The sequence below is a fragment of the Hypanus sabinus genome, chromosome 5 (genome assembly GCF_030144855.1).
Source record: "Hypanus sabinus isolate sHypSab1 chromosome 5, sHypSab1.hap1, whole genome shotgun sequence".
In the NCBI taxonomy this organism is placed as follows: Eukaryota; Metazoa; Chordata; class Chondrichthyes; order Myliobatiformes; family Dasyatidae; genus Hypanus; species Hypanus sabinus.
The window spans coordinates 54685747-54709540 of record NC_082710.1 but is presented as its reverse complement, the minus strand read 5'-3'; the positions used below and the strand labels follow the sequence as shown (position 1 = coordinate 54709540).

The 23794-nt window shown below is 41.2% G+C and overlaps 1 protein-coding gene and 1 pseudogene across 1 annotated transcript; one reads left to right on the top strand and one right to left on the bottom strand.

Moving 5' to 3' along the window:
- LOC132394756 (very low-density lipoprotein receptor-like) overlaps positions 1-9257 on the bottom strand; it is a 28072-nt pseudogene extending 18815 nt beyond the window's left edge.
- Positions 9258-9640: 383 nt separating this feature from the next.
- Positions 9641-20687, top strand: LOC132394755 (very low-density lipoprotein receptor-like). Its single transcript, XM_059971166.1, has 5 exons — positions 9641-9704; positions 14298-14421; positions 14618-14748; positions 18684-18855; positions 20600-20687. The coding sequence occupies exons 1-5, from the start codon at positions 9641-9643 to the stop codon at positions 20679-20681; spliced, it is 573 nt and encodes a 190-aa protein (XP_059827149.1). The 3' UTR covers positions 20682-20687.
- The last annotated feature ends 3107 nt before the right edge of the window (positions 20688-23794 follow it).

Here is a 23794-nt window from a genome sequence, read left to right as displayed (position 1 = left end):
AATAAAATTGATTCAACATCAATAACTCTGAGATGTGGGTTAAGGTAAGCTTTTATTGGCTAGAAGAAAGCACAAGCAGCAAGTGACCACCACACAACATCCTGGAGACTGAGGGAGGAGCAGTGCCTCCAACCGCCTTTATACCGGGGTCTGTGGGTGGAGCTACAGGAGCAGTCAGCAGGGGGTGTGTCCAGACAGATATATGTAGTTCACCACAAATACCTACCCCCCCTGCCCAGTCGGCCGGTCTGCAAGAATATTGTCAATATTAAACTGGTCCGCGGTGCAAAAAAAGGGTGGATACTATTGGTGTTTATACATTATTTCTACTTCCGGGTTGCGGGGTTTTACGTCAGGTCTTTTTTGCCCCGGAGCGCATGCGTGTAACTAATTGATCTGGGGTAGATCTTGACTTTTGCTAATCTCAACTGCTCAATTTAATTAGCTATCACAAACTTGTAGAAATCCAGATATCATTTCAGGAACTGTAACTGCTGACTGCCATTAAGGGGTACCTATCAACAATATGTATATCAAGTTTACTGTTTTAAATTAATTTAGTTTTATACGGAGATACAGCACAGAATACCTCCCAGCCTAGCAAGTCATGTTGCCCAGCAACTCACTTATTTAACCCCTAGCCTAATTACAGGACAATTTAGAATGACTAATTAACCTATTGACCAGTACATCTTTGGACTGTGGGAGGAAACCCACGCACATAAGGGAGGAACGTATGAACATTTTACAGAGGACGTCGCAACTGAACCCTGAATTCCAACTCCTCGAGCTGTAATCGTGTCGCACGAATCACTGCGCTATTATAGCACCCTAGGTGGGAAGCTAGCTTTTGCTCGTTCTTGACGTGATTAAGAGTTAACCATTCATTACCTCCCCTCACCCCGACAATGACCTACCCCTGTTAAGCTTGTTCCCTAGCAGCCTCTGCTATAGGATTATTAACAGATCTCCTGCATCATGATATTCTCAGCACTTCAGTCAAAATGACCACATCCTTCTACACAGAGCCAACCACAACCAACTTAAGTCGATGGTACATGGCGTGAAGACAGAGCTACTTAGCACAATTGATTTAATCACTTCCATCTTGGCAGTCTGTATCACCATCACACTGCCACTTATTATGAATGCATTGACCAGAACCACAACGGAAATCACCAGGACAGCAAACCACAGGAGGAAGGGCAATATGCCCACAGTGTTCAGGAGATTCATCGGATTGATCACTGCAATCAGCATTGGTGTCACATACCCAGCTCACGGGAATACACTGAGAACTGTTGCGCCAAAACTCATGTGGGCCACACTTGGAAGGACCACAACTCCTTTTGTCACTTCCATCACCACAGTCATCTTCACCATTGCACATGAATGATATCGAAATGCATTTGCCACTGGAGCAAGTAAATTCTTTTTGACTACATGTAAGGTTCCCCAGAACAAGACAAGGTAGGTAATTTAGTTTGTTTGATAGGCTTAAGATCACGGCAAGAAGCTTCCAAATCTCGCATCTTTTCTTCAGATATTCACTGTATTAAGTTTGAAGTTTGTCCTTTGGAAGAGATTAAGTGGACAACAGGAAAGAAGTGCTTTTCCTAGTTGCAAAATGTAAAGAGTGGTAACAAAGGACTGCAGATATTAGAATTTGGAGTGAAAAAAAACACAAACCACTGGAGGAAAACTGAGGGCCAAGCAGCATCTGTGAGGGAAATGGACAGTCAACATTTCAAGTCTCAAGTGCTGTTAGGGCCTAGGACTTAAATTTGTGCGATTTATGAAATTTGCTGATGACAATTACGGGTGGCAGAGTTAGCTGTGAGAGGACACAAGGCTATAAAATCAAGAGGTACAAAGCTACACAGGTGTTGGAAACAATACTGGAAATGCCCAGATCGAGATGTTCAGTATTCTCATTATAGGTTTCCAACATTTTTTTCTAACTACTCAACCAGACAGAATCAATGATAAACTTTAAACAACCGTGATATGACCTCATCACAAAACTTCCCCACACCAGTGAATTTAAGCTCCCTTTCCTCACTTTGATACAAGGGCCATCGAGCTGAAACGTGGCCATTTTCTCTCCAGATGCATTCTGACTTGTACAAGTTAGAGAGGGCAATGGTGAAAGTGTGAGATGGAAAAGTAAAAAATTAATGAACAGAGCAGCATATTATTAAATTGTCAAGATTCCAGCACTTGTGCTGTGCAGGGAGATAAGATGTCAAAGGGCATGGTTTGCAGAAGTAGTTTCTAAATGGGTATACCTAATAAACTTGATGGCGGGCAAATGTTATGTGGAGGGAATATACATAAAAATATAAATTATTTGCTTCTAAAAGCATTTGAGAGAATGCATTCTGCACAGGGTTATTTGAGAATGGATGCCGATCTAAACGAAGGAGCACAAGAGTAGACTAGTAGTTGGAATGTGTGGTAATCTTCCATTCACTGAGGATCAAGGCAACTTGACTGAAACAAAATCCCAAAGGAAATTGGCAAATGTGGAGTGCATGCACTATAAACATGGTTACTATTCAAAATGAAAATGGCACCTGCTTTAGACAAGCCAGGCAGTCTCAAGGGTCACAAGCCTGCTTTATAAAGCACTGGTGAGGCCTCACTTGGATTATTGTGAGCAGTTTGGGGCCCTCATCTTAGAGAGGACAAGCTGAAACTGGAGACGGTTCAAAGAAGGATCACAAAAATGATTCCAGGACTGAATGGTTTCTCATATGAAGAGCATTTGATGGCTCTGGGATGGTATCCACTGAAATTCAGAAGAATGGAGGGGGGGGGGGCCCTCATTGAAACCTATTGAATGGTGAAAGGCCTCAATAGAGTGGATGTGGAGGGGATGTTTCCTATGGTGGTAGAGTCGAAGACCAAATGACACAGCCTCAGAATAGAGGGGTGTCCTTTTAAAAAGGAGGTGAGGAGGAATTTCTTTAGCCAGAGAGTGGTGAATCTGTGGAATTCATTGCTACAGGCAGTTGAGTTGGCCAAGTTGTTATGTATATTTAAGGAAGAGGTTGATAGATTCCTGACTGGTCAGGGCATGAAGAGATACGGGGAGAAGGCAGGAGATTGGGGCGGAGAGGAAACCTGGATCAGCCGTGATGAAGCGGAGGTGCAGACTCAATGGGCCAAATGGACGAATTCTGCTCCTATATTTTATGGTCTAAGTCTCTGGAGCCAGTCTTCAAAATGGATAAGTAAGCAGAGTACAGAAAATTTAAGGCAAACAAAGGTAAATTTGTAATAAGCTGAGGTAGGGTAGAGGGATGGGGTATTTCCAGAGTAGCAGGAACACATAGTGAAGTTCAGTCAGATTAGCCATGTTTTTACAAATGGAAAGACGGACTTGAGGAACTCAGTGGCTTCCTCCAACTCCCAATTCATATGTTCATGTTCCACGTTATCCCCAAGAAAATGCACAAGTGGTAAGGCTAGTTTTATTTTGACTGCATGCCACACTTAGATTAATCTTCCAACTGTTCTCATCTTTTTCCTATCATTCTTTCTGGTATTCCTTCACAATCCAAGTACAAACATCCACTGAAAGACTAATTGTGTCTACATTCTTAAAATGAAAATCTAACAGCAGCAGATCTTTGCAAACCAAAAATGATCAAGTTAACTTCATCAACTGAATTTGCACTTAACGGATTAATCCATAAGCTGATATGCTTCCAAGAGGAAGAAATCTGATTAAATTGATTTCATTTATTGTGGCAATGTACAGATTAGCAATGCTTTGTTAAAACTATTAGTATTACTTGCGTACATGCTATATATCTACCATTCTTGTCTCTTTAAAACACAGGATGCACTGATTTGATGATCTTCAAAGTTTGATAGCCTATTAAATTTTTTTCCCTCCAAGGCGTTTTTCACTCGGACTTGCAGGCCAAGGTTCAAGTTGGTGTCAGGGTGAACTTTGAAAGGTAGTTGTTTCAACTTACCACAATTCTCTTCATCACTGCCTGAAATGCAATCCCTTTCACCGTCACATTTCCAACGAACAGGAATACACTGAAGCCAATCAGTGCCACAACTGATTTCATTCATCCGACAGGTTCTTCTTATGTCTAAAACAACAAGGCAGTTAGTTCAGATTCCAGAAGTGTACAATTCTGGCACAGTTAAGAACAAACTCATTCTGACCAAGGGATCCAGACACAAAATATCAACCATTTCTTTCACCAGGTGCTGCCTAACCCACTGAGTGTTTCCAATATTTTTTTCTTCTGTAATTTTTTTTTAATTGAAGTTCATCATCAAACAAACATTTCCATAAGATGTGTTTCAGACATTGTACCTATATATTATATCATATATATCACAAATCTCCACGAAGTATTTATCTGAGGTACACACTTATAGAAAAGAGTGGAGAGGAAAACCAAACAAAAGGAAAGAACTATGTAAAAGTAGGGAGTGATCTTTTGTTTTTACAACAGATTCATTGATTTGTGAGAATAAAGTCAGGCCTATGAGGCATTATTTGGTTAAACCATTTTTCCCAGTATGAATCAAATTGTTCCAAATTGAATAAAATTCTCTTATGTTTGATTGGATTTAATAGCCCATTGACATTAAAAGAAATGAATTTTACCTTGTCCTTCGCCATCTGTATTTATCTGTCAATGTTTCATTGAAATTAGAATAAAACTTAATCGATCTACTCCCTGAATAAATACAAACCAAGAAACACAGATAATAACAAAAATGCAAATGAACGTGTGACTCCAAGGCTGAGGTCACTAGTAAATGACCCTGCGTTGAGCAAGAGGAAATGTCCAGCTGTGGGGGATAACCCCTTCCTGCTTGTGAGTTGAGGGCCCCCAATGCTGTATTCAAAAAGTCAGTGAACAAATCCATTACACTGAAAAGATTTCCCTGTGTACTCCTATACATACACAAACACACAAATAGCTTGCTGATATTAACCAGAAGACTCACCCAACATTGCCACTATGAGGTTCTTCCATCAGAAGAAAAGACCAACTTAGGGGAAAGACTACAATCTTGGGCAGTTTATCAAATTTCAACTGGACCTGGATAAGGCTGCATTTTGGTAATAATATTTTTAATTTTCATTCTTTTGCAATTTAAAAACCTGGTATGTTTATTGCTAATTTACAACATTATCCAAGTAAAACTTGCATTCAGTTTTATTAATTTGTAGTTTTTACTGTGCTTAAACAATTCAAATCAAAACTTATCCCATTTCACGGCAAACAGAGAAACCTTAAGAATTCCAAGCAGAACTTTAAATAATTCTTTGAAACTGCAAAATGCTCCCTTTGTTCTAAACCAAGTGAATTTAAGACTATGGCATCATCCAGAAACATGTTCAATGTTTTTAAAGGGGATAAACTACCTTTAAACCAACCAGGCAAATATCAGTGACACACTTACCAAGTGGGGAGTTGAGCAGCAGCTGGGAAAATCCAAGTTAAATGCAATTGGCCTAACGATTTTGTAAAAGAATGATTCCCAGGAGCTTTTAAAGTGGACAATTTGCTCAATGTTTGAAAAAAACACAAATTTAGAGTACTCAAGACAAATACAAAGCTATAGAAATGTGATTACACAATATAGATAAAATCAAAAACTTACAACAGGTTTCAGGGGCCTCATCAGATCCGTCTTCGCAGTCAGCACTGCCATCATATTGCCATTTACTGGGTGTACATTGTCCATGAAGACAGGTGAAATCAGTCTTAGGACAGGAAGCATTAGCTAGGAAAACAAATTTAATTCAAACAGTACTTAATAAGTAGTGTTTACTCAATTCAGCTGGCTGTTGGAAGTACCAGACTGATATTGCTAAATCTAATTTTTGATGGATGCAATTACATTTGGCCTCAGTAAATGTTCTGCTGAAAATTTAATGATTGCCTTAGGTAATCATTCTCTTTTATTAAGCCAAAGATTTGGGGACTGGGGAAGATGAGGACAGAATAAAATAGAACATACCTCTCATAACAATTGCACTAAAAAAAAACCTTTAGATTCAAGCCATTGCTCCATCAGCAGCTTTTGAATTTACTAAAGTCTGGAAGAGAAAAGTCTAAAATTGAGCAAAAAAATAAAGCAGGTGTGGTGGAACCAGTGAGCCGGCTAATGGCGCCTGACAAGTTCTGCTTTTGCTTCTGGCCAGTGCTGGCAACATCAAGTTGAACCTGAGTTTTATCATGTACAGCTCTGAGTGCCTGGACCATTGATAAGGTAGAAGCTTTATTCATACCCATAACAATCCACACAGAATACAAATACGTGGGGCATCTGGAAGGGCAACAGTTTTGGCAACCATTCAAAACCACCCACTCTGTTTCCTCCATAATGCAATTAACCTCATTTTCCCCAGCCTCTCTAGGCTCCTGTGCAGATTGCCAGTTTGGCCAGATACTTCTAACAACTGATACGTCACCTGAAGGATGATTGAGCAAATACTACAGGACACTGGGAAGTTAGTTCCCTTCATTTTTACCAACTTGAGATGGTGTTGTAAATTCTTCCCGAGCTTTGGAGTTACTCAGCATGGAAACAAACCCTAAACCAGCCCAGCTCCCCTAAACCAACCAAGCTGTATAACTGAGCTCAATACCTGTTCCATATCCCTCTCAGCCTTTCCAAATAATGTACCTCGCCAAATGTCTTTTCTCATTGTATCTGCCTCTACCATCTTCTCCAGCAGTTCTTTCCATACGTGCACCACGACCTGTAAAAAGTTGCATCTCAATGCCCCGATGAATCTTTCCACTCTCACTTTTGCCCATGTCCTGTAGCGTTGGACTACCCTACCCAAGGGAAATGCCTGGGGCATTTAGAAAGTTCACCCATCTGCCTCTTGCATTCCACAGAACCGAGTCCAAGCCTAACCAACCTCATCACAGCAGTGTCCCCATACAATTTTTTTTTCACCTTTCAGTGTAATGACATCCTTCCGTTGGCAGGGTGACCAGAAACGCACTCGGCGCTCCAGACGTGGAGTTACCAATGTCCTGTACAACTGTAACATGATGTCCAACTCCTGTACTCAATATCCTGACTACAACTCTCCATTTACATTGCAAGTCCTGCCCTGGTTTGTCTTACCAATGTGCCATACCGCACATCAGAATCAAACTCTGAAACTTCAGAACACTGGCCTAGCTGATCAAGATGCTGCATTCATCCTAGATAAGCCCACACAGGCTCTGTAATTACTTCCTAGACACATTTGAACAAGCCCCAAAGATGTATTGATCTTTATGTATTTTAAGACCTCCATGCCTTCTCTAAGGTATACTCTTTTCAAGGTATCACTAACTTGGAGTTCCCTAGTATCAATAACTTTCACTGGAAATACAGACAAATATCTGATTAGGATCTCAACACCCATTTCCTGTGGCTCCAAGCTGATGACCTTGTTTATCTTTAAGGAGCCCTATTCTCTCCCTAGTTATTTGCTTGGCCTCAATGCATTAGAAAATACAAAAAAAAGCATTACTTTCCATCATCTGTCAAAACCATTTTGTGCTCCTTTTTGCCCTACCCCACAACGATTTTCCTTGCATTCCACTCCTACATTCTAAACTCAAAGGATTCACTTGATCCCCAGCTGTCCATACCTGACACACACTCAGTGGCCACTTTATTAGGTACCTCCTGTAGGTTCAATGTGTTGTGTTTTCAGGGATGCTCTCAGTGCACCATTGCTATAACTGTGGGTATCTGAGTTACTGCCACCTTTCTATCAGCCTGAACTGGTCTGGCCATTCCCCTCTGACTTCTCATTAACAATATGTTTTTGCCCAGAGAACTGCCACTCATTGAATGTCTTTTTGTTTCTCACACCATTCTCTGTAAACTCGAGAGACTGTTTTGTGTGCAAATACCAGGAGATAAGCAGTTACTGAGATAGACAAACTACCCTGTCTGTCACCAACAATCATTTCACAGTCAAAGTCACTTCGATCACATTTTTCCACATTCTGATGTTTGGTCTGATCAACAACTGAACCTCTTGACCATGTCTGCATGCTTCTATGCATTAAAGTGCTGCCGCATGATTGGTTGATTAAATATTTGCATTAACGAGAAGATGTACCTAATAAAGTGGCCACTGAATGTATGTCAAAGATTAATCCTTTTCCAAAATTAAATATCCTGTGAAACATTACTGCATCCAAAATCTTTCTCATGGCTATTTCAATCACATGCCACCGAGGCATTTGCTTGATTCAATTGTGTACCTCTGGAAGTAAAGATATTCAGTATCTAGCAGGTTTAATAATCAATACAATAGCTGTTGGAATTAAATTGAAAAGGTAATTAAAGATGGAATAAGTGAGATCTTCAACAAAGAATGACTTTGCAGGAATAGTGTCATGGAACTGAAAATATATGATATAAAATCTTTAAAATGAAATCACTCAACTAATACAAATCAGTTCGTTCACACCAAATCTCATTGGGCCAATGACCCATTAATCTACTTCTTACAAATCTTTTCCAATTAAGCTTGAGCTTAAGATCTAATTCATTGTAACAGTTTCCAAAATCTTCACAAATACTTCTGCACCAAGTTTCTCCAGATGCAACAGTGCGCGTTTCAAAACAGCTTACCTGCTTTACACTCCCTATCGTTCTCCACATCCATTCCAGCCGGACACACACAAGTGGATTTGGGGAACTGATCAGCGAGTGGAGCAGGGAGGCACAGGTACTTACAACCTCCATTTTTCAGCTTTTCATTGCACTGATTTTTGCCTGTATGAGCACGGAGAAATTTCAAAGTCAGTAATTTGGGAAAGTAGACCTTGGTAGAGGCAATTACTTATTTATGACAGCACACCATTATAATGGTGAAGATTTTCTCAAATTTACTGACATCGCGACGCTCAGTTCCATTTATCTGACGCAGGGGTTCAAACTTGTCAGCTATTGCTGGGTGATTAAATGGAGTAAAAAAAAAGATAATTGGTATAGCAGTTTTTGAATTGATTATTAGACATTGTGCTTTGAATAAACCAAGCCTAAGACTATTACAACAGCAGTGCTATGATTCAATGCATCCTGGTTAGTAACTTTATAGAAAAGGTGCCAGTCACACTGTGTGTCTTACCAGATGGCTGCAATAATGGATGAAATACAAAGACATCTTGAGGTTGATTAAGGTTGGAAACTAGAGTCTCCACATCTTCTCCTGTATATTTATTGGCTCCATAGATGGCTGCATTCATTTCATCAGTCCAGAATACACGATCCTGAAATGTGCAAAAAAAAACATGACGGGGGAAAGAGTAAATGGAATCAGCTGAGCAATAGACTACCAACATTTCTGATATCCGTAGTATCACTGTTTCCTCCTTAAATATACTAATCTCTCTACAGTAAATACAGATAAAGGATTCATTTAAGAATATCATTTTGAGTCAAAACTCTTCTGGACTCTGACCTAGGATGTCTACAATGCCTCCCACAAAAGATGCTGCTATCCAAAGGCCAAGTGATACTCCGGTAGCTCAACCTTTACAGCTTCATGTTTGCTCTGGTTCGTGCTGTTTCCAATGAATGTGTGACTGTAATTGCAAATTTCCAGATGTGAACGAATGTCTAGTGAACAATGGTGGATGTTTGCACATTTGCCATGATCTTCTCATTGGCTACGAATGCGGATGCCTTCGAGGGTTTGAGCTGTGTGTTGCCTTTATGGCATTTGTTTAGTTTATAATATTTTCACTTTAGTAATTCATTTGTTAGCATTTTCTAGTTAAAGTTAGGATTGTTTAAAGTAAATTCGTTGTCTGTGATATATCGCGGCATGCGATGACGTCACACCCGGTTTCGCCACGTCTTGTGGGAAAATACCAGTTTGGAGAAACGGGAAGGAGGGGGCTCACATGTGCAAGACCAGCGCAAGATAAGTTGTCTTTCTACACACTAGAAACATAGTGAAGCAATGCCGTGCTCATGAGATAATCAATATGTTGAATTAAAATGTTAACGCCGATTCTGTTAAAAGTAATGACGGTTGATAAGGTTTATGTTTTCGTTAGTTAAAGAGTTGCGGATAGTTTGTGTTGAAGTGTATTTAAAGCAGTCAATGGCATAGGTAGATTCTGACTGTATGTTGCATTTTAATGGAATGTAGTTGTTGTAGTTTACTTTTGCAAGTATTTACGATGTAAATGTGATATCAAGAAGGAAACAAATACTGTACAAATCTTGTGTTGTTTTATCAACAGTTTTCACCATACGTTAATGTGGAAGAGTGAACAGTAAACGGTTAATCTTACTGTGATCCTGTTTTCATTGACTACGGTTTACCTCGGTGTTTAGTTCAGCGTTCTCTTACAACTGAGCGAGAACACTACAGCGAAAAGGCAGCATTATCAGGTGTTTCAAGTGCTACAATGACAACTCGATCCAGCATCAAGTCATTGCCATCCAGCGACAGGGGCAGCAGGGCATCATCAAGTATGGCTGCCCATGCAAGAGCTAAGGCAGAAGCCGCCAAGGTGCAAGCGTTCTACGTGAAACAAGAAGCAAAATTGAAAATGGAAGCGGCTGCCAGAGAAGCCAAAAACCAGTTGGAAAGGGCAAGGATAGCGTCAGAGTTAGAAGTGCTGAAGCTACACCGAGAAGCAGGAGCTGCCAGGGTGGAAGCAGAGTTCATAGAAGATGCTGAAGAAATGCATGATCTGGCTGACATAAAATCTACTTCAGAGAAGATCAGATTGGAACGCACAAGCGACTGTGTCTGATCTCAAATAGACCCGAAGATTCGTTCTTCCTCTCCATACTTATACGCTAACGCCTCATTTCACGAGGAGCCTCAGAGAGGCCCAATTGCATCACATCCATCCGAGGAAGACAATTCATCCTTGCAACTCCGCAATGAATTCAAGAATGAAAGGGCTGATGACAAATACTTCTCAACACCAAACTTACCAGATTTGGCGAGAAGAGAGGCAAAGGCTGAATTCAGAACAGCAAATTCCATAACAAAGGTACGCCCTCGGACATATACCCGCCGACATATTCCCCCAGGCCGCATGCCACTTGCAGTTGAACCCATGGCACAGTATTTAGCACGAGGAGATCGTGTCACTTCAGGACTATACCAGTTTGACAATAAACCTGAAAATTACCGTGCATGGTACTCCACATTCACCAACGCTATCCATGGACCCCAGCTCAGAGCAACCCAAGAGTTGGATCTTATGGCGAAATGGCTGGGGAAAGAATCATGCGAACAAGTGAGATGCATACGTTCAGTGTACATCAACAACCCCGAGCTAGCCTTACGCAAAGCATGGGAGAGACTTCGGGAAGGCTATGCGGCCCCCGAAATTATTGAAGCGGCACTATACCGACATCTGGAAAATTTTCCTAAGGTGTCAGCCAAGGACCACACTAAGTTAAGAGAGCTCGGAGATTTACTCATGGAGATTCAAGGTGCCAAAGAAGATGGCTACTCAACTGGTCTAGTATACCTGGATACTCCATATGGGATTAGACAAATCGTGGACAAACTTCCATTTGGGCTGCAGGAAAGATGGGTGTCCATTGGCGCAGAGTACAAAGAAGACAACAATGGTCGATTTCCTCCCTTCGAGTATTTCACTAGGTTTGTGTGCAAGGAGGCGAAGAAGCGAAACGACCCTAGCCTCATGGGTCCAGGAAGCAGTACAATTTACACCAAGCCAGATAAATCCACTTCGAATAATTTCAGCATTAATAAACCTGTCTCAGTGCTTAAGACTGAAGCCTTTACAACTAACGACGACCCTAGCAAGAATTGTCCATTGCATAACAAACCCCACCCCCTCAAAAAATGCAGAACATTTAGGGAAAAACCCCTTGAAGAGAGGATGGCCCTTCTCAAGGAGAAAAAAATATGTTTTAAATGCTGTTCCTCTACCTCTCACCTTGCTAGAGAGTGTATGATCGCTGTGAAGTGCTGGAATGTAATAGCACTAATCATGATGGGGCCATGCATCCCCGCCCATTACCGCAAACCGACAAAGCTCCTTCACCCCCACAACAGGAGGGAGAGGCTCACTCCAGGACAACCGTTGTCAGCTTGAGCTGCACAGAAGTTTGGGGTCAAGCTCAGTCAAGCCGTTCTTGTTCAAAGATCTGCCTCACTAAGGTGTACACTAAGGGAGCCAAAGACAAGGCCATCAAAGCCTATGTAATTCTGGACGATCAGAGCAATCGCTCACTAGTCAGTCCAGAGTTCTTTAACTTGTTCAAAATTGAGAGTAATCAGTTCTCACACTACCTTAGAACTTGCTCAGGCAACGTGAAAACTTATGGAAGGAAGGCAGAAGGCTTCCAGCTCGAGTCCCTGGATGGTAAAGTCGTCATCTGTCTCCCTCCACTCTTAGAGTGCAATGAAATTTTGAAGAACCGCACTGAGATCCCAACGCCAAGTGCAGTGCTACACCAGCCACATCTCCACCACATCCCAGAACTGGATCCAAAAGCAGAAATACTCCTGCCATTAGGAAGAGACGTTCTCCAGGTGCACAAGGTTAGGCAGCAGGTCAATGGACCACATGAGGCCCCCTTTGCGCAACGCCTGGATCTGGTTTGGGTGGTGATAGGAGAGCTGTGTCCTGGCAATGTACACAAACCGACGGTTAGCACATTCAAGACCAATGTGCTAGAGAGTGGCCGCCAGTCAATTTTTCAACCCTTCACAAGTGTCATGTGAATTAAGGAAGCACGACAAGGCTTTAGCAAATGTAAAGTAACCGAAAAGACACTGGGTCAGTCAGTCTTCACTCAAACTGAGCATGATAATAAACTTGCTCCATCAGCTCAAGACGCCATTTTCTTAAAAATAATGGACACCAAGGTCTTCAGAGATGAAGCAAATAATTGGGTCGCCCCACTACCTTTCAGAGAACCACGCCAGTGCTTGCCAAACAACAAAGAGCAGGCAGTCAAGCGGTTCACGTCCTTGCAAAAAACACTGAAAAGGAAACCTGAGATGCAGTAACGCACCCAATTGACCCACGAGGTACTGTGCACGCTAATGGTAGAGGTCACAGCAATTATAAATGCACAACCACCCCTACCTGTGTCTTCTGACCCGGAAAACCCCTTCATACTCTCGCCATCAATGCTCCTTACGCAGAAGGCAGGAGCCCCCCCCTCCACCAGGGGACTTCTCTGATAAAGATTTGTAAACAAAACAATGGAGATAGGTCCAGGCTCTGGCAAATTGGTTCTGGTCTCGTTGAGAGACAGGAATATCTACCTTTGTTGCAACACAGACAAAAGTGGACAGAACCCTGCAGGAATCTTCAAGTTGGAGATTTAGTCCTGCTCAGGGACAAGCAAATCACCTGGAACAGCTGGCCAATGGCCAGAATCACTGCCACATTCCCTAGTAGGGAGGGACATGTCAGGAAGGTTGAGTTGAAAACTACCAACCTAGGCGATGTGAAAATTTACCAAAGGCCAGTTACAGAAGTCATTCTACTTCTACCTAAGGACTGATTTAGAGACTGAAGTTTTGTATTATGTTCATTGTGACCTTACGAAGGTCAAGCGGGGAGTGTGTTGCCTTTATGGCATTTGCTTAGTTTATAATATTTTCGCTTTAGTAATTTGCTTGTTAGCATTTTCTAGTTAAAGTTAGGATTGTTTAAAGTAAATTCGTTGTCTGTGATATATCGCGGCATGCGATGATGTCACACCCGGTTTCGCCGCGTCTTGTGGGAAAATACCGGTTTGGAGAAACGGGAAGGAGGGGGCTCACATGTGCAGGATCAGCGCAAGAAAAGTTTTCTTTCTACGCACTAGAAACATAGTGAAGCAACGCCGTAAGTTCATGAGATAATCGATATGTTGAATTAAAATGTTAACGCTGATTCTGCTAAAAGTAATGACGGTTGATAAGGTTTATGTTTTCGTTAGTTAAAGTGTTGTGGATAGTTTGTGTTGAAGTGTATTTAAAGCGGTCAATGGCGTAGGTAGATTCTGACTGTATGCTGCATTTTAATGGAATGTAGTTGTTGGAGTTTACTTTTGCAAATATTTATGATGTAAATGTGATAGCAAGAAGGAAACAAATACTGTACAAATCTTGTATTGTTTTATCAACAGTTTTCACCGTACGTTAATGTGGAAGAGTGAACAGTAAACGGTCAATCTTACTGCGATCCTGTTTTCATTGACTACGGTTTACCTCGGTGTTTAGTTCAGCATTCTCTTACACCTGAGCGAGAACACTACAATGTGTGACTGTAATTGTAAATTTCCAGATGTGAACGAATGTCTAGTGAACAATGGTGGATGTTTGCACATTTGCCATGATCTTCTCATTGGCTATGAATGTGGATGCCTTCGAGGATCTGAGCTGTTTGAGGAAAGAATCTGCAGAGGTAAGTGAAACTGTGGTGGTTTTGTTCTGAGATTGATGGGTTAATTGCAACTGTAATTCCCCTCTGTTCCAGTTGTGGGGGTAGGGCTGTGTCCATTAAAGAGGGATAGTAAAAGAAAATGAGATGGGCATATATGTGATGGGCTGAATGATCCGTTTCCTGTGTTTGACACTGATAACACTGAATATTGGTTATTTCAGCCTCGACATCGATGAATGTCAAAATCCCGGAGCTTGCAGTCAAACTTGTATCAACAAAGTGGGGAGTTATGAATGCTTGTGTCACAAAGGATACCAAATGGATCCAGCGAAAGGGATTTGTAAAGCACTGGGTAAGTAGAATATCTCTTCAAACTCATGTTTATCTTTGCCAAGTGCTGATAAAACATTTTCATTAGAATGCAGCACTTGTTCTTCAGCCATTCTACTGCCCTGGTAGTGTGTTGTGTACAAAGCTGGGCAGGGAGTTAAACACTTTCTCAAAAATCACCCAAGTCAGCTTTCTTCAGGGTTTTTAATAAGAAAACTGTGTCAAACTGCAGAAAGTGTACTAAAATGCACATTAGATTCAATACAGAATTGTCACACACCTGAATATACTAATATTATCAATTATTCTCACAATTTGCATTAAACAAAATAATACACACATACAGCATCCTATAGCTATGCCGTGGACGAGAGTGAACTCCTGGCACTATGATAGCTCAATAGTGAACAATAAGCAAGCTATTTGCTTCAAAGTACATCTACTAAATGTTCATCAATATTAAGAAAGCGTAAGTCTCACACATTGCTGTTTCAAGGGCAAATATTAGATGGAGATGGACATCTTTCTACCACGTGCTTCAAGTCAAAATCCAAACTAACCTGCACAGGAAGTGAGGTTTTAAAAAAGCAAGCTTAAAAACAGGAATTGATATTTATTCAAAACAAAATACAAAAGGAACAGCGCCTCTAGAGGCAAAACACTCTGCCTGACATCCACAATATCGATCTTAACTACTGAAACTAAAAGTCAAATGATCGTTTCATTTCGCCTTTGGCAAACAAATGGACTATCTCAGTGGCTGGTTTTGAAACAGACTTGCTACGCAGTCTGTAACTTCTCACTTTGAAAATGCTGCCTTTGGTGACGCACATGCTTGAGGTGGTGTCTGATGAGCGGATCAGTGAGATGGTGCTCACCCAGAATGACGATTGGGTGAGGTCCCGCTGAACTGAGTTGTGCCTCTTTCATAATCCTCCAACCCACTGCAGCCCCTCAGAGCCAAGAAAGAAGCAGAATTCACTGAAGTAACATTGGATTGGAAGAGGTTCCTGCTTTGTAGTGCACAGTACTTCCTCTGCATGTACCTTTCTTTGAACAACAAGAAGGACTCTAACCTTTGCCTGACTCCATTGCTCTGTGTTGACAGATTGCTTACAGATGTGCTAACCACTGCAGAGGCTATTATCGGCTATTCCTACAATCATGACTTGCGTCCAGATTCAACTCTCTCAGGTTCTGAAATGACTTGGTTATCTTCTCTTCAGGACGTTAGTTTTAATTGCACTGGCAGTGGGCTGATGAGCACCATCAAGGCAGATTTCACCCACTATGACCCAACCTAGGTCCCGTCAGTGGGCATAACGTACATCGTACCAACCATTGCGCTGTACACACCAGGTTTGTGTCAAAATAAAGAACAACAGCGTCTCTTCCGCCTCAAGCGACTGAAGAAGTTCGGCATGGGCCCGCAAACCCTCAAGGCCTTCTACAGGGCACCACTGAGAGCATACTGACTGACTGTATCACCGTCTGGTACGGGAACCTCACCATCCTTCATCATTGGACACTGCGGAGTCTGGTACAGACTGCCCAGTGCACTTGTGGATGTGAACTTCCCTCAAATGGCGTCACTTATAGCAGCAGGTACCAAAAGAAGGGTTGGAAGATCATTGGGGACACCAGTCCCCAACCATAAACTGTTTCAACTGCTTCCATGGGGCATATGGTACGGCTGCATTCAAGCCAGGACCTACTGGCTACGGGACAGCTTCTTTCTACAAGCCATTATACTAATTAATTCACATGTCTGTACATTGCAGCAGAGTCATAGCATGAAGATTTTTAATCCTTCGCGTAGTGGGATGGATATAAGATTTAAATAAATTCTGATTTCTATGTGCATGGAAGGTGTCTCTGCCAAGCAACAGGAGAATCTCACCAGTAGAGTCAAGTAGAGAGATTTTGACAGCTATGTCCTTAAGATGTGAACAACCATGTTCTGCTTCAGGAGTTAGGATTTCATCCCTGTTGTTGGAAATATAGTCGCATTGTATGAGAGTTGGTGGGGTAACTTCTGATGTTCCAGAAAATGTCTTTCAAATTTATGGGGCTGTAGCTACATCCGATGGATGCTCAGCTGGCTCCCCTCCCAGCTCTGCTGGAAGCAGAGGCCCAAGATGAGGTGCCTGAACTTACAGCTGTATCTGAAGTGTCAATAGGTTCTTGGCTCAGTTCCCTGGAGACCACTGGTGCTTGCTGCACCGTGTGTCCATCTGTGTTCTGCAATATTTTGTTACTGCTTCTCCAGCTCTCCTTGCTACTCTCTTCAGATTCTCCACCACTCTCCAGATGACCATCTTGTCCCCATTCAGCATGATCTACCTCTCCCTCTAGGCTTCTGTGGCCAAGCTCAGCATCTCACTCAACTATTGTCCAATGATGATTTATCACCACCGTCTGGTGCAGCAAGTGAGGGTCGTGCAGTTGGTTCCATGTTAGCTTCTGTTGAAAGGTGAGCCACGTGGAGCACTGCTTGGCCCTTGTCTGCTCCTATTAAGTGGTGAGCACCCATATGTTTCCAAGATGGTTGATTTTGAGCACTTCTCACTTAATGAAAGCTCATCTTTGGGTTTGAATCTGAAGCAAAGGATGCAAGTTCAGGAGGAGGACTGGTAAAAATTTGGTGTGATGCATGTAAGTTGGTTCCTATCTGTGCCTGCCTCTTTGATTTCATCCTCTGAGCAACCATGTTGTATTAGAAGACTTGTATCAATGGTCAGTTCTTCATTCACCTTCCCAGAGAGATGATTGCTGCTGCTTCATGTACTTTTGCATCTGCTAGGGCAGCATCAGCTTCACACTCCTCAAGTGCACTCAATGTAGCTTCTACATGAGCTTTCCCTGTGTCTATGCATGCTTCCTCCATGTCTCCCTGAGCTTTCTCCAACTAGTATTTCAGCTTTGCACTTGGCATACCCTACTCTCACATTTGCCACTTCATCTCTGGGATGGGCTCGTGCTGCAACTATGCTAAGTGGGGTTTTGCTTGAGTGTCTCGAAGACCTGATCGATGCATTTCATTCTGACCTGAACTTCCAGGACTCAGCGATTGACGTTACAGGTGTTGGAAGCTGTTGTTGTAGTGTACACCATTCAGACGCATCTCCAGTCTGCGACAATCCCTCTGACTAGTTGGTTACCTTCTCACTCTACTGCCCTAGCAGTGCGTTGAGTACAAGGCTAGGCAGGAAGTTCACCACCTTCCCAAAAATCTCCCAGGTCAAAAGCTTCCTTTGGTGTTTTCAAAGAGAAACTGCAGAAAGTTAAGTAAAACAGGTATTAGATTCAATACAGAATTATCATATACCTGAATATATTAATATTTTTGATTATTCTCATGAACAGTGTTAAACAAAGTAATGCACGTATGCAACATTCTCTAGCTATGCTGTGGACCAGAAGGAACTCGTGCCACGACAATAGTTTAATAGCGATGAATGATAAACATAATATTTCCTTCAAAGTACCTTTACTCAATGTTTACCAATATGAAGAAAGCTTATGCGCACAGATATTGCTGTTTCAGGGGCATATGCAGAAAGATGTCTTTCTACTCCGTGCTTCAAGCTGAAATCTGAATTAGCCTGCACAAGAAGTGATGTTTTAAAAACAGCTTACAAACCAGTAGTGATGTTTGTACGAAACAAAGGTCATACAGATGGACAGCACCTCTAGAAGCCATGGAACACCATTGTAGTTGCAATTTTAATTTTCAGCAATGCTTAACTCTTAAAGAAATTGCAATTTCAGTTGGCATTTTTTTAAAGGTCCTCTAGAAATGAGGAAAATTTTATATAGTATTTTGAGCAGTAAATTGTTAACCAATATCATTTTGCAGACTTTGAATAAGTTGTTACTTGGTACAGCAGCTGCTAATGTAATTCAGAATATTAATTTTTCTAGGCTTCAATTTGCTTACTAAAGGTTTCTTTACAGGTGAAGAGCCTTATTTGGTTTTCACTAACCGTCATGAAATTAGGAAAATTGGTTTGCATAAAATGGAATACACAGAGATTGCATGGCAATTGAGAAATGCTGTAGCTCTTGATGTAGATGTTGCAACACAGACCCTCTTCTGGGCTGACTTGACACAGCAAGCAATATTTAGGTATGTTTTTGTGAATTTAAACTAAGGTCACCTTTTGAGATTTGACCATGGTCATCTGGATAATGACTTTAATTCATTGAAATACATTTGTCAAGTAAACGTGCATTGACTTGGTGTCCAAATCTGTAATGGTATCACGTTTGGGGAAATGTTTGTGTGTTTTAGAATTGGAGTATATTGCACAAGATTACTCAGCCTTGTGCCCATTCAAATTGGGAATGTGGAGGTGAAAACAAGGGGAAAAGGTCACTATCTTCTCACAACTTCTTGAACTAGCTCTACAGCCTTGTATATGACAGCTTTGAAAATTCAAAAGCGGAGGTTCTACATCTCTTATCCCCTTATCCCACTTTCCTCCTTCCACTGCCTATTTAAATATGAATGGGCACACATTTAAAGCCAAGAACTACAGATGCTAGAAGTCCAGTAACATTGATTTTGATCTGAAAATATCACTTCCTATCCGCTGCTATTGTCTTGTGCAAATTTGCTACATTTTTGTATCCCTTCCAAACTTCTCCACTGCTCTATCTCCAATGTTTAAGCTGTTCCTTGGAAAGCTGTCCCAGCTTAAGAATTTTAAAAGTACCATCTTCCACTTCTGACAACCTTGTCAACTCCCCTACATCTTCAGAGCAACTTCTTCAAGCTTGTAATTTAAGCAGTTTTGCGGTCTAATATTTTTGACACAGTCCCAGCATTAATTCCCTGTTTCCGTATTCTATCACTCAATGTCAGCAAAATCAAGGAGCTGATTATTGACTTCAGGAGGTGGAAGTTGGAAGTGCATCAGCCAGTTCTTATCGGAGGCATCAGAGGTGGAGATGGTCAGCAAATTTTAAATTCTTCACTACTATCATTTTGGATGATCTGACCTGGGCTCAGCACGTAATAGCACAGTGCCATTATGAAGAAAGCACAGCAGTGCCTCTACTTCCTTAGAAGTTTGCAAACATTTGGCATATCATCTAAAACTTTGACAAATTTCTCTAGGTATGCAGTGGAGAGTATATTGACTGGTTGCATCACCGCCTGATATGGAAATGAAACTCCCTTGAACAGAAAATACTACAAAAGTAGTAGATTCAGCCCAGCCATCATAGATGAAGTCATAGGGGACATCATAGATTCAGCCCCCCCACCACTGAGCACATCTACATGGAACTCTATTGCAGGAAAGCAGCATCCATCATCAAAGACTCCCACCATCCAGATCATGCTCTTTTTATTGCTGCCTTCAGGAAGAAATTACAGGAACCTCAGGCCCCACGCCACCAGGTTCAGGACCAGTTATCATCCCACAACCACGGGGTCTTGAACCAGAGGGGATAACCTCACAACTCCTCTTGCCCCATCACCGAACTGTTACCATAACCTATGGATGCACTTTCACAGACTCTACAACTCATTTTCCCAATATTTATTATTTAATTTCTTTTTACTTGTCTTGCATTTGCACAGTTTGCTATCTTTTGCACATTGTTTGTCTGTCCCTTTTGGGGAATTCTTTCATTGTTTCTGTTGTGTTTCTTGTGGGCATGCAGAGTAAAAACAAGAAATGAATCTGTTATTTGGTGACATACATGTAATTTGATAATAAATTTGCTTTGATCTTGTGCCGTGGGGTGTGTGTGTGTGTGTGTGTGTCTCTCTAAGATAGTTTGCCACCTTAAGGTCATTGGGTGTTCACGCATAGCCGTTTGATCCTCTCCAACACTCAACCTTTTATTTATTTTAAATTTAGAAATACAGCATGGTGGCATGCCCTTCCAGCCCAACAAACCCACGCTGCTCAATTACACGCTTGTGACCAATTAACCTACTAACACGAGTAGGCATACAGGAAGAAACCAGAATGTATAAACTCCTTAAGAACAGCAGTGGAATTGAACTTGGGTCACTGTTGCTGTAATATTGCTATGGTAACGTCACTCTTCAACACTGTTGAACCTCCCCAACAAATAATAGTGAATTCTCTAGATTAAGTTCATTTTGCCCCTTTTCCCCTATTATCTGTATCTTAATGCAGTCTGTTTTTCTTACTAATAACAAGTAATTTTTGTAATTCTTGCTGCTATATTCAAGCCTAAGTTAATTCTGTGTGTTAGAAAGCAAAAGGCTAGCCCTTGGTCCTCCATTAGTAACAGACTGGTCACAATATGAACATCAGGCTTCTATCTTGCTGCTCACTGCTGAGCAACTTGAGAATCTAATTTGGCATTGCCCTTTGGATTCCATTAACATTGTGCCACAGGCAGCCTTGCTGAAACCTTCTGGTAGATATGATGCTCAGAATGCATTGTTTAAGAAACTGCAGAGCATTCAGTTTCAAGGTTTTTAACAGCTTATCCTAAACTGTGTAAGTTTCTAATACTTAGACTATGGCATTAACACTGAGCGGCTGGATTCTGTAAATGGATGGTATGGATCCAGTTCACATGTCTTTTTGATGTAAGTGGGTAGGGCATAGGACCACATTTAAAAAGTGAGTATTCTTGTAGGTGTTATGTACTTCCTGGCCACTTCATTGAAACCATTGTTATTTACAGTCTAAACAGTTAATTCAAACAGGTTGGTAGTTGCATTTGGACAAGAGGGCTCAAGTGGTTGGTGTGCAATGTTCTGTCTTGAAATAACTTGATTAACTTACTTCCTAAATCAATGTCAACATTAATTAAATGCTGTTCTATTCCATAAATACATCCAATTATGAGCTTTGCTCTTGGGCACAAATAACAAATTCAGTAAATTAACTTTATTCCTCCTTTTTGTGCTCATAGTTGAGAAGATTGGTGTTCTTCCCTTGTCTGTCCTCTTGCAAGTTAGAAGATCTCAAAATGGATTACACTTTTAAGGGGAAGTTCTAACCGGTACATTTCCAAATCTCAATTGCTCTCAACAGTGTGTCCATGGATAAACGTGGAAACTCAACACATAAATCCATCATAGTCAAAGATCTAGGAGCTCCTGTGGGAATTGCTGTGGACTGGATCTATAAGCATCTCTACTGCATTGATAGCGGCGCTAAGACGATTTCCGTCGTGAAATATGACGGCACTAAAAGGAAAATTCTTTTTGATACAGACCTGAGAGATCCAATTTCTATAGTTGTTAATCCACTCTCTGGGTAATGAATTATTTAACTTGTTTCGTGTCATTGCTACTTTTATTTTGGAAGGCTGCAACTTTGACTATTCTCAGCTGACTTTTTAGCTTCTGTTTTTACAGCCTTAGTCTATAGAAGTTTTTGACAATTCCTGGAGCTGTATTTTATAAATTGAGAGTAGTAACTAACAAGGAAGGAATTGATTTGAAAATATTAAAGCTTTTGTGTCCTGATTGAGGATCAATGGGATTGAAATAGACCCCTTGGTCTGTAGGATAGAGACAACATTACAATGAGTATTTCAGAAATGCTGAGTTTTTTTTAAACAGGAGCTCTACTTGGAAGTTTAATATTTGGTTATGATGGTAATTGTCAAGAATAGATGTGACAAATTTTTTGGGGAAAAAGCTTTAACTCCATATTAATTCTTGGTGACCATTTTGAAGTGCTTAAATTAATATTCCTGCTGTATTTCTAGGTTTGTTTACTGGTCAGATTGGGGTGAGCCAGCAACGATTGAAAGAGCAGAAATGAATGGCTATGGTCGTAGTGCTCTGGTTACAAGAGATATCGAATGGCCGCATGGCATTGCCTTGGGTAAGTAGGCTGCTAATCTTGACAAGAGCACGTTCTATTCGTCACTTCATTTCGTAATGCAGTGAATTTCCCCCTCTGCTACAGATCTTGTGAAGGGCTGTCTCTATTGGGTTGACTCAAAGCTGCATACGTTATCAAGTGTAGATTTAAATGGTCAAGACAGAAGAGTTGTGTTGGTGTCAAAGGAATTCCTTGCTCATGCTTTTGCAATTACCATTTTTGAGGCAAGTCTGGGTGATGGTCTGATCTGATCCATATATTTAATGTGTCACCTGACTTCCCTACTAATCTCCTTGTGGTCTGAAATAGTCCAGTAACATTTCCATCACAAACGTACAGATTACCTATTGACTTGCTGTTAGGATTCTGTTCCTTTCACCCAGGATCACTCCGTTGCACATGCTGATGTCATCTTATAAAATCAGACCTTCTAGTATTACTTCTCCTCTACTTCCCAAAACAGCATTTTGAGGGTCCAGAACAAGATTTCCTTTCTGCAGTGACTTCCCATGCACAAACAAGGTTGCCATCACCATACTTTGTGTCCACCCCCACAACCTCCCACCCCTTCATCTTTCAGTATTCTAAAACTTAATTTCTGGCCTCTGCAACAAGCAGAATCACTTGATTTGCAAGGACCAAATCCTGAATCTTATTTAAATATAGCCCTTTTCTCATCAGAATTTTCTCCTTCCAACCTACATCACTGTTTTATTTTTTACTGCCAATCTTTTACAGATACATATATACTATTTGTTGTCTGGACAATTTGCAGGAAGGGGAATCGGGGTTTCCAAATGTGAGAAATTGTTTAGTGTATCTAGGCAACGGAGGGGATGATGTTGGATGATTAATGGCTGCGGGCAGGAAAGACAACCTTGAGGCCATTCTTCAAAGTCTAAAGTAAAATTTACTATCAGGGTAGATACCTGTCACCACATTTAAAAACCCAGAGATTCTGTTTCTGCTGGCATACTTAGCAAATCTATAGAACAGTAACTGTAAACATCAGGAATTGTTAACTGTAAACAAACTGTGCAAATGCAGATAGAAATCAATTGCAATGAATAATGAGTACGAAATAACAAGATAAAAGAGTCATTAAATGAGTGTAGTTATCCCTTGATTTGTTTCAAGAGCCTGATGGTTGAGGTGTAGCAACTGTTCTTGAACCTGGTGGTGTGAGTCCTGAGGCTCCTGTACCTTCTACCTGATGGCAGCAGCGAGGAAGGTTCT

Excerpts from the sequence above, each read along its gene's own strand:
- LOC132394755 (XM_059971166.1), top strand. The coding sequence starts at position 9,641 with ATGGTGGATGTTTGCACATTTGCCATGATCTTCTCATTGGCTACGAAT. Across the intron at positions 14,422-14,617 it reads GAAAGAATCTGCAGAGGTAA|CCTCGACATCGATGAATGTC; the intron begins GTGAAACTGTGG and ends TGGTTATTTCAG. Across the intron at positions 14,749-18,683 it reads AGGGATTTGTAAAGCACTGG|GTGAAGAGCCTTATTTGGTT; the intron begins GTAAGTAGAATA and ends GTTTCTTTACAG.